This window comes from Benincasa hispida, chromosome 5, assembly GCF_009727055.1.
Source record: "Benincasa hispida cultivar B227 chromosome 5, ASM972705v1, whole genome shotgun sequence".
NCBI lineage: Eukaryota > Viridiplantae > Streptophyta > Magnoliopsida > Cucurbitales > Cucurbitaceae > Benincasa > Benincasa hispida.
Window position 1 is genome coordinate 366,201 of NC_052353.1, and position 12,080 is coordinate 378,280.

The following is a 12,080-nucleotide window of genomic DNA, read 5'->3' on the forward strand; positions in this document are numbered from 1 at the left end:
TATTATTGTGATTGGAGTAGGTCCCACAAGAAGGATGCAACATACATGCACGTATGTAACTACTGTTTTGGTTTTACATTTTTTTTTTCAAATTTAGCCTATAGTATATTAAAAAAAATTCAATTTGGCATGATCTCTTATTAACGTGGTAAAAAAGAAAAATTACTTAGCCATGATATTCAAATTTTATTTTTAGTGTACTTCAATTTATTAATTTCTTCGTTTGAATGTTTTTCGAGTTCAAGCTAAGTTTTGAAAAGATTTTTTTTCTTTAAAAAAATTTGTTCTTATTTTTAGAAATTCGTTAAGAATTCAAATCTTTAATAATAAAAATGTTGAAAGAGATTGAGAAAAAAAATTAAGCATAAACAAATGATTATCAAATATAATCTAAGGCATTGTCTTTTGCTCTCTTAGTTGGCTTAATTATTAGTCTTCCAAAAATCTTAAACCATAAGAGATTAAATTGCTACTTTTTAATCCATATAATAAGAACTAAAATTAGGACAAAATTTAAAAAAAAAACCAAATATATTAGGGAGTAAGACAAAATAATAATAATAACTTTGAATATATCTGATTTTTTAGAAGTTTTTTTTCTAGTGAAGTTTAAAATTATTGGAGAACAATAAACGACAAAATGGCAATAAAGAGATTCTTTTCCTATCATAAAAGTAGAGATGTAACATAAAGAAGAACTAAAAACAAAGAGTCAATTTGATAAGATTTGTATCTTATTTCTCATTTCCACTCAGTAATTTTTCAAAATTTAGAAATAAATTTTAAATTATCGATTGACCAAAAAATTTAAATTGAACGCGTAGATGAATTTGATATTATATCATCCAATAAAAAACGAGAAAAATAACATTTCTTTTTTATAAAAAAAAAAAACCACATAAAATTGAAATAGGGCATAAATTTTGTTTACCTTTCATCCTGGCAAGAAAGTCTTGAGCAGAAACACTTTTCTTTTCCAATACTTTTCCAGAAAGCTTCTCCCATTTCTCAATGAGTTCTCTTTGGGAGAGGATGTTTTGTGGAGGCCTAATGTACACTGTTTTATTCTCTGTTCTAGGATCAGTTGCTGCCTTCACAATGTACGTTGCTATGTCATCTTCGTCCACGTATATTACTGCAAATTATGCCATGTGTCATTACTCAAATTTAAACATGATGAGAGATTTGACGAGATTTCAGTATTTAAAGAAAAAACTTGCTAGAACAACTCAGGGTAAATTGTCGGTTTCATAATATTTTTTAAAAAATTATAAAGATTTTGTGTTATGAAGTTTTTGTGATTAATTGGACAAAGAGGAACACCTATTAGTGATGTTCGTTTGCTTCAATATAAGCTTGGACGAACTAATATTCTATCACTAGGTTGGAAAACTTATTTTCAAATTAGAAATCATTGATGAAACAAATGTTTGACAACAACAAATAATGAGGTGAAAACATTAATTATACACTATTTATAAGTAAATAAAACACTAAGCACTAAGTCATTAGGTCACTTACCTCCTAATTAGGTGATATTATCTTAAATAAATGTCACTAACTATTTGGCGAGAACAAAGTTCTACATTAGTTAAGAAAGGGAGAGATTATAGTATATAAGTTGAAAAATCATTTTTGAATCTAGGTCGAATTTGACCAAAGTTTAGATTTGAAAACATTGTTTTCAATTTTAAATCCAGGTACAGCGAAGATAAAGCTTTGAACTAACTTAAGCTTAGTATATAATTCAAGTTATGTTCAAGTAGATTGTTAGTTAAACAAGAAATTAACTAATTAAGATATATGTCATCTTAACAAAAAAGTCAAAAGTTTGAATATTGTAACCTACACCTATAGTTGGAAAAAAGGGTGGACTTCGAATAATCTTACGAGGCCGTTTGTTTCATAGAAATCCAAGATTATCATGGAACGAACATCTGGATTATCGTCTTTGTTTTATGATAATGTAAAATGTCGAAGCGTCAGGAGATACCCAAACATACAAAGATGACGTTACGGGGACATCTTAAGAGTTTTGGATACCCACAGAAACATGATTTTTTTAGATTTCTGTATTGAGGACGTCATCTTTTTCCTTTTTTTACCTTTTCTTTTTTCTCTATAAATATATTTTTTCTTTATTTGCCTTTTATAATTCAAACCAATATTGTCAACCATATATATCACTTATATATATATATAGATCACTCTACTTGGTTATATTGTATTTGTTTTTATTTTTTTAGAAAGTTATTATAAAAAAAATATTAAATTAATATAGATTACTTTTTCCAAGAAAAATAACATATAAAAACAACATAAACAACTATATCAATTAAAAAAGAAATTCAAATTAATAAAAACAAATACATTATAAAAAATTCAAATTATATTAAATTAAGTATAATATTCATTATAATAATATGTAAATTTAATACATTTCCTAATAAAAATCTTTAAAAACAAATACATATTCTAAATAATTTCAAAAAAATATTTCCTACGAAACAAACGTGATAATCTAAAGATGTCAAACATCTGTAATTTTATATTCAAAGATTTCGATTATCTATTTTATTTTCTTTTTAAATCCTAAATTAGGGGCAATTGTATTACTTAAAAAAAAAGTGAGTGGTAGTTTAATATATAATTTAAACAATAATAATTGGCGGTGGGTTACCTTTAACATTGCCATCACCATAAAGTGTAACTTGATGAGTGGGAGGAACCAGAGTGAGCATTTGAGACAGGTTACCGGCAAAGTAACCGGCAAAGCAATTGGCTGAGATATAAGTAAAAGGAATATTGGCTTCTTCAATTGCTTTTCTTATTACCATTTTTTGATCAAATGTTTCTCTTCCTGGTTCAAGTGCATTTCCCATTCTTGCTGGGTCTATTCCATACTCTGATGGCACCAATCTCTGTATAATAATAAATTGATTCCTTTGTTAGTTTCAAATTCGTTAAATAACCGATCAACCTAAAAATTTAAATTCATCATTGATTATGGTGAATTTAATTGTAAATTAAATTATAATCGATGGATTTTTTTAACTTCTAATTTTGTGTTTCATGAATCTCTGAATTTTTCAAATCTGTGTTCAGTAAGTCATTGATGTTTTCATTATCTTTTTTTTTTTTTAAATTCACAAAATCTTTTGACACAATATTGAATGTTTATGGTTTCATTAAGCCTAAAAATTAGAAAGTTAAGTGGTTTAGTAGAAATAAGAGACCCCATTTTAGATCAGATCTATGTTTCTCTTATTCACTTTCTAGTCTCTACTAATATTTTTTTTGTTTAAAGAAGAATCAAACCAAGTTTGAAAATTAAAAATTATGGTTCCCAAAATCTTGTTTTTGTTTTTAGAAATTTAGTTAGCAAAGTTTCAAATATTTCTATAACATATATGAAAACCACAATTGAAAACTGAAACATAACCCATATAAATTTTAAAACAGAAAATTACTAAAACCGAAATTGTTACAAAAGAAGTTTAAAACGGTTAGAGACCAAGTAAACACAAGTGAATAAACTTTATAACATAACCAAGCTTTCAATACTACTCTTTGCTTCGTACTTATAGGTCAAATTTATAGAAATCCAACAAGTGAAAATCAAAACTAATTGGAAGGGAGAGAAAATGACGTTGCACAAATTCAAACTTAAACTACTGTTTTTCTCCTTAAATTTAACCAAAAAAAAATGACACTAATTACCATGTGGAAAGTGAATAGTTGGATGAGATAAAAAGAGAAGAAAATTAAACCTTGATATTCCCTGCAACTTGAATGGCTTCAACAAGCTTGAGTTGAAGGAGAAGGTTATGGCTTCTAAAATGGACACCAGACATGGCTGAAATCACGACATCGACACGCTTCACCGCATCGACCAGGCTCTGGAAGTCGGAGAAAGACGCCGGGACGAGGACGGCCCCCTGTTTCTTAAAGGAAAGCAACAATTGAAGCTTCTCAATGTCAAGACCAATCTCAGGCCTTTGAATTACAAAAGTTTGATGCCCTTCCAAAAGACTTGCCTTTACAATCCTCTTCCCCAAGTAGCCAGTTCCTCCAACCACAAGGACTCTCATTATTCTTTTCAATTCTTTCTTTTCTTCCTCTGTTTCTATCTTTTTCATCTTCTAATCAAACTCCATTTTTCTCCTTTTATTGCCTTTCATTCTCCCTCTCTCTCTCTCTCTTTCTTTGCTTGCAATTCAAAATGGATTCTACTTTTTAGGTCAAGCTTTCTTTTTTCTTTCTTCAACCATACGTCTTGGGGTTTTAAGCATGACATTCGCATGGAAAGTTAGAAAAAATTAAATTTATATAAATCTCGGTAGTTCATCTTGGACGAGATAAACCGAGAAAAATTATTATAACGAGTTTTAAAAAAATATGCTAATTTTAAAAGACGAAAACTTGAGAAGGCTATTTCTGACAATTTTTTAGATAGTGTTCGATTCAATTTTAGTACAAAAATCTAGCCAAGTTGATCCTAAACCGAAACCACGACGGTTTTGATTTTTTCCTTGCACCTAATCTATTAGGACACACAGAAGGAGTACTAGAATTTTTTTTACCTAATTCAATTGACTAACGTTTGAATGGACGAAGTTATATATTGAATTGGTTATTTGCAAGGATGAAAAAATTCGACAAATCAATATATTTGTAAATTGAAAAGTTACGTTCGACATCAATATTAAATATATTGATATCTCTAGTATCTTTTATAAATGTTTGTCAAATATAAAAAAATGTCATTTATTTAGTCTAATATGAATATATAAAATGCTAAAAAAAATAATCATAATCTAGTTTGAGAGTAAAAACAATTTGATTATAAATTTAAATAAATTTTTTAAATTACAAAAATATTCATCGATATATCTGTAAAATTGAAATCTTGATATCAAGATTAATATTTTAATCCTGGGATTTAATTTCAATAGGGTGATATGAACGTGGCTATTTTAGAATAATCAGTTGAGGTTGAATGATTGTTAAGGGTTTTTTTTTCATTCAATTTTATTAAAGCATGTATTGTAAAAGTGTATTAATGATTTTTGTTTTATTATATAAATTATAAAGTTTAGGGATATTTTATATAATTTAATCTGAATATTGATATGGATCAGTATTAGGTGAGTTGGGCCCTCCCATCTAAGGGGTGGTTGTAAACCAAACCATAAATTAGATTTAAAAAACTAAGAAATAAAACAATAGAGGAAAATTGAAATTACAGAAATAAAAATAATGTAAATCAAAACTTACTATTAATTGATATTAAATAGAGTGGTCGTAAATCAAAACATAATTTACTTTTAAAAAGTTAATAAATATCTAAGAATTAGATAAAATATAGACAAAATTAGAATTATAAATTAATACTTACTATTAATGATGCTAGATCGTTCTTTCGTTTCTGAAGATGCTATTTAGATTTTTTGCCAAAAAGGGAAAAGAAAAAAAGAGCTATTTAAATTCAGAAAAAAATCTAAATTCATTTAGAAGGTTAAGTATTTAGAATTGAAATTTTAATGAGAGGAAGTTCAATCTTACCTTTTTTTTCTCCCATATATTGTTGATGTTGAACTAAAATAAGAAGTAATTTATTTTTTATTGAAAAATATGCATATATAATTATAAAAAAAAAAATTAAAAATATTTACCTTTTATAGCAACAAGTTCCAAAAGTACAAAGCACATTTGGACTTTTTGTTATAAAGTATAAGTACTTTTAGAATTTTTCTATTTATAAGAATTTTTCTATTTCATGCCAAAAAATAGAAAATGATGATTTTAAAATTTTAATAATAATGGATTAGGTCTCTTTAATCCAAGTTAAATTCAAAACAAAATTGTGAACCAACCTTAATCTATGAAATTCAATTTATTTCAATTCAATTAGATTAAAATGTTGAGCTTCAAAATCCAGAGATAGAGATGTCATGTGACGAGGAGAAGATGAAAAAGATTTCTCGTTTTTCTTTCCATCCAAATTTTAATCCATATTTTCTAAAAAAAATTCATTTAGTATCTCAGGGATCGGAGTAGAGATTCCCCATGTAGAATTTGTGAAAAAAAATTTCATATTAAAATTATTATTATTTTTTAATCAAATTTTCATTTATTATTATTATTATTTAATCAAATTTTCATTTATTTTCAACCAAACAAATTTATTAAAATTTTCGATTCTCTAAATGGAGCATTTCCAATACAAGTTCCATTTAAATAAAATGTTATAAAAGTTTCTAAAAAGAACAGTAATATACTATAGGCAAAGATATAATTAAAATGTTACAGAAAGTTAAAATTTAAATATTATAACATTATGATTTTTCCAACTTAAATATTATAATATTCATGATTTAGGACCAAATTTATAGTTTTAACCCAAAGATAATTTTTTTAAATGAATAAATAAATAAATATAACATAAATAAGAGACTTTTCTTTGGACCATTTGATTTAACTACAGACGAGTTGCTATTAAAGTTACGTAAAAACAATTCACTGATTAAGATATATCATTTTTTTTTTAAAAAAGAAATAGAGATTTGAATCTATTGCTCTCAAATACTGTGTTAGAAAAAGAAAGCCCTAAAACAATAAATTTTCAACACCTAAACAACCACAATTAATCAACTGATGGAAACACTCAACTTAGATTTTAAGGATATAGCACCGTACCCAATAGATTTTCTTTGAAGAAATGTTAATAATTTCTTAGCAATTATGTCATTATGCTCAAATTGGCTTTGAGTCTATTGAGTTCATAACCTTTTTTTTGAAGTGCTAGAATAAATTTTAGCATTGGTCTTGAAATTAGGCTTGAAATTCTACATTTAGAATATAGATATATATTTTCACAAGTTGAGTTTGTATAATTCAAAATTGAGTTAAAATTTATGTTTTGTATGTGAGTTTACTCTATCACTCACCTTATATAAGTTTATGTTTTTTTTTTTTTCTATATATATATTTATGAGTATTCGGACTAGTTTACGCTCACCTCTACTAATCTCCGAGACAATCCACCTCAAATTGGCCTACAACATTTTGGTATCAAGAAAACTCATAGAATATCAAATCTTAAGTAGGTGGTCACCATGAATTAAACCCATTATATAAGTTTATGTTAACGTCACATGTTATAAAAACTAGATTTATGATGTCACCTTTTATTTCGTAAAGTGAAGACCTATAATGATATTAAAATAGGTAAATTGAAAATCCTACCAAATACAAAGTTCTTTGACCAAACACACTCATAATGCAACTAACAATGCCATTAATCCTTAATTTGTTTAATTATTATGTTTTAATTTGGTTGGTCACCTAATAATCTCTTGATAATAACAACCCAAAGTGATATAAAAAGAAGCTGCTTTGAAGACAATGGAGATCTTGACATGTCTTGCACTTGAGGTTTAGCTTAATTTCTTGGCCATCCCAACAACTTTAAATATATATGATCAAACATATATTTATTTATGTTTTATTTTCAGGTAAAAAAATAGAATGCAGGTCAATAAGTATAACAATGATTAATTTTTAATCATAAATCAATGAATAAATGTGAAAAAAAAAAAAAGTCTTGGTAAAAAGATTCCCATCACCACAGTTATTGTGCTAAAAAAATTGTAAAAAAAATTTGATTAAATTTGATACAATTATAAATTTTGAGTTTTAATTAAAACAATTTCTGAAATTGAGAGACAAAGTTGATTTTTTTTCTTTATTAAATTTGCATATAATCAGTTTAAGATGAGATTATTTGACCCATTTTTAGGAAGTCTGAGTACATAATTTATACCCTTAAACTTTGTGGTTGTATAAACTAAAATCCTAAACTTTTGTACATTGAACTTATGTAAGTGTATGAATTTACACTCATGTATAATAGTATTGATTTCGACCAATGTCATGGGAACTTATAATTTGAGTCAATTAAATTTCTAAATTTTTATAAGTCAATCAATTTAGACCATTCATTACGATTATTTTTTAAAATCATCTATGCATTAATTCTCAAATACCAGTGTAGACTTCTTCAAATGCCAGTGTTACAAAATAGATTAGAGTAAATGTATATGGATGATTTTCAAAGAAAAATCTGACTAAAAATCCAAGATCAAAATTTAAATTGTACAATTATGTGTTTGAGGATTTAAATTGACGCAAGTTTTAAAAGTTATGAATATACAAATTGATATTTTCTTTAAAATATAATTATATTTTCGGGTGAAAAAGGTATTTTTTATATTTTTTACTTTTGTAAAAATAAAATAAAGGACACATGGCAAAGCTAAATTGGTCACTATATAGCTAAAGCTTCTAGAAGTTTAGACAATAATAATAGCGTCATTGAATATCTTGGATGCCCATTTTGATCCAAAATTCACATGGCAGACATTGGCAATAATATATTTTGAATATTGTTATATATTTAGTTAATTCACTTGCTTTTAAATGGTTGGATGTTTCTTTTGTGAGACCAAAATGATGCTTCAAAGGAAAAGAAGCCCACTAATTTCTTTCATTTTGTCATTTGATATCTACATCCTTCCATGGTTGTTGATTACAAAGTCCAATGTATTGAAAAAGGAGCAATGTTCTTTAATATATATTGATCTAATAATTAGGGATTAGGTGGCATAGGTATGTTTTAAGAGAGTTTGGTTGCTATAATTTAAAATTTCTTTTTCTTGTTGACTTTTACTATAAAAAAAGTTGTTGAAAGGCTTCTAGTGCTTTTTTTTTTTTAAATTATATTTTCTTTAATATGTAATGATATTAGAGCACATTAAGAAGGGAGAAAATTTTTTATCATCTTGGAAGTTTGAGTTCGATGTCTATTTACTCGTGGTTTTGAAAGAAATATTTTCAAATCTTAAGGAGTTATTTGGAGCGCTGAGTTGAGTTCTGAAATCTAAAACTGATATGACTGTGGAGTTAATATGTTTGTAAACTTAGAAAGTCTGTGTTTGGAATGTAGAGATGTTTAGTCCGAGATAAGAAATCTGTATTTGAGGTGCAGAGTTGAGTTATTAAGTCATGAGTATCAAGTGTAATTTCTTTAATATAAAAAAGTACGATTTTCTGGTAGTTATTATTATTTACTAAAACCTTTTGTTTAACCCTTCAGTTGCATACATATATATTTCTAAATTTGTAACACTCAACTGAGATGTCAACTTAAAATCTTCACATATATTTTACAATCTTTTACATGTAATTATTGTACTTGAGGTAGGAAAAAATACTCTTGTTTCATAAAAGAACAAAATTACAATATACTTTCATATTTTAGTGGAATGTATGAGGTAATATGCACAAAAAAAAAGTAGGCATCAAGGAATTTAGGGTTTTTTATTGCATCTTATGTCAAATTGTAGAGTAGAATTTATTATGTATGTATGTTGGTATTGGGAATGCAATCGGAGTTCCACATTGACTTGATAAGGGTTGAAGATGGGTATATAAGAAAAGACAATTATGTCCTCAACAAGTGATATCGAAGTGGCATCAGGTTCTAGTTTCATCATGTTAGTAGAATTCTCGTGTGCTGAACAAAGAAGTGAAGAGCCTAAAAAAAGGAAGTCATGATAGTATCCATCCATGGTTGGGCTTTCTGACAAACATTGAAATGTTTTTCATAAAGCCATTTTTGCATTTAAACACCTTTTATAAAAATTGTTTAAAATAAATTTACAAATGTGGTTGGTTATATTTTCTCAAAGGTGTTTTTATACACAAGTTTGTTTGGTTGGACTATAAGTCCAAAATGTTTCTATTAATGTTAAATTACCATGTAAGATGACTATTAAACACTATAAACTAATAATTTCAATTTTAAATTTAAAAACACTTTCACCAGCCAAGTTTTTCTTTCCTTTTTGTATATGATCAATTAAGTTGGTTGTTGGAGTTAGTCATTGGAGATGATTGATGGAGATGGTGGTCAGAGTTGATCGCCGAGGGTAATCGTCAAAGTTTGTCGTTGAAGAAGGTAGTCGCATGGAGTTGGACGTCACAGGTGGTCATTGAAGATGATTGTTGGAAGTGGTCTTCGTCAAAGGTGACCATCATTGGAGGCGGTTTTCGAATTTTGGTCACTGAAGGTGATCGTTGAGCATGATTCTAGAGTTAGGCGATAGTAGTCGCTGATAGTGACTATTGTCGGAGTTGGCCACCAGATCTGTAATTAAGAAAGAATAAGGAAATGGAAGGCTAGGTCACCAATTAAATAAAATCCAAAAATTATGGATCTGAGTTTAATTAAAAAAAAGTTTAAAACATTTTAATAAAAATGGTAAAATTAAAAATAGAAAGGTAAAAAAAATAGTTCTTTTTTCATGTAAGTGTGATTACCCGAAATGGCTCATCCAACTAGACAGACAGTGAAGGTGACAATGCGTACGTGTGGTGGAAGATTCTACTTCCACCACAACCACGATGTGGAAGTTACATTTCATGCCTTTGATATATACACCCTATTGACAATGCTAACTCTTCAAATGTGGGACAAAACCTCTCCTTCTGTTTTCTCCCTCTCCTTCTGATACTCACAGACGAGACTCAGATCTCTAAGAATTAGTGTGTGTTAAAGGGAAAAAATCACTCTCTCTCAGATTTTTTTTTCCCATTATTCTCCCTTAATCCAAGATCAAGAAGAGGGGATCCCACAATCCCGCCTCATCAGATATGTGAGAGAATACCAATGAAGACTTCTTGGAGGTGTCGTTGATATCCAACAAGTTTTTTTTAATGTATGAATTCCTTTTAATTATTTTTAATGTATATGTTTAGCCTAGGTTTATTTTCCAATGCTAATTTTGTTTGATATTAAATTAGAGTTAGATCTATTGTTTTTCGCTGTGCGGGGCTTTAATCCTACAATTGATATGAGAGTAGGCTCTCTTTTAATATTAATATTTTTATTTTTTGCATTGGTTATGGTGGGATTAAATGCATTATAAATGTTATTTGGTTTACTGTGAACTGTGTGGGTTTAATTGGCCATAGATTTACATTTTTTATATGATTTGATTATGTAAGGGCCTGCGTTTTGGGCATTTTAATGTAAATTGAGTCTATAAGTCCATGTCCAGAATTAGGTTGAAATCGATTGAGATCAATTTTGGCCAAAAACGGAGGAATACAGTGGCTGCAATTCGAGGAAAAAAAAAAAGAAAATTGCAAAACGGCGGCTGCAAAACGGAAGGGCTGATGTTAGCTGATGTCAGCGTGACGTTAGCCCCGATGGTTCCCGCGCGGACTAGTTCAAGAGAAGATTGGTTCGTCTAGTTCGATTTCTGACGTCAGCTTCACGTTTAGGCTAATGTTAGCATGACATCAGAAGGTGCGGGTCATCTGGCCGGTTTGGCTCACGGGCGTGGTTCGACCTGACTCGTTCGGTCGACTCGGTCTGGACGCAATTTAGTGATTTATCAGTCGGTTCTTTGACTTTTGAACCTGGTTTGACCGGTTTGCGGATAATTCAGCGATTTTCTGGTCCAGTTCAAGCGGTTTTGGCCTGGTTCAGTGTTTTTTCAGCCCGGTTCAAGCGGTTTTCACCCATTTTAAGTTTTTTTTTTTGCATGGTTCGAGCTCTTCTTGTCCGGTTCGGGTGCTGTTGAAAACGACATAGGATAAAATTAGTAAAATTAATGTAATTTTTTGCTTTAATTTTATTCTAGGAGCCAATTAACTGATTCATTAGCTATTTAAATGCTTTATGGATGTCATTTAGATATGATCCCACCTTAGGTTAAACATATTCATGCATTTTTATATTATAAATGTTATAATATATAGCTTATGCATGATAGATTAATTTCTATTAATATAATTATTATATTATTTTGAAATTAACAAAGCATGAAGCATGTAATTACTTAGATAAATATAAAGAGTTAAATTTATTATAAAGTTTCAAGCATACTTAATTGTTTTCCATGTTTGAATTAATATAAAGTGTTATATTATTATATGAAAATCAATATTCATTAAGCATGTAACATCCATAGTATTAATGTAATTGTTATATTAAATTATGGAATGCATGT

At 28.2% G+C, this 12,080-nt stretch overlaps 1 protein-coding gene and 1 long non-coding RNA gene across 2 annotated transcripts in view; one reads left to right on the forward strand and one right to left on the reverse strand.

Moving 5' to 3' along the window:
- The window catches only part of LOC120077628 (isoflavone reductase homolog), a 5,011-nt gene extending 755 nt beyond the window's left edge, over nucleotides 1–4,256 (reverse strand). The window contains exons 1-3 of the mRNA XM_039031577.1: nucleotides 3,771–4,256; nucleotides 2,681–2,921; nucleotides 932–1,135 (exon numbers count right to left, since the gene is read on the reverse strand). Of these exons, the coding sequence (XP_038887505.1) occupies nucleotides 932–1,135; nucleotides 2,681–2,921; nucleotides 3,771–4,139 (814 nt within the window). The 5' untranslated portion in view covers nucleotides 4,140–4,256. The remainder of the gene's footprint in view (nucleotides 1–931; nucleotides 1,136–2,680; nucleotides 2,922–3,770) is intronic.
- A 6,285-nt stretch (nucleotides 4,257–10,541) lies between these two features.
- LOC120078485 lies at nucleotides 10,542–11,705 on the forward strand. Its single transcript, XR_005482022.1, has 2 exons — nucleotides 10,542–10,781; nucleotides 11,124–11,705. It is a non-coding gene; the product is annotated as an uncharacterized LOC120078485 (long non-coding RNA).
- The last annotated feature ends 375 nt before the right edge of the window (nucleotides 11,706–12,080 follow it).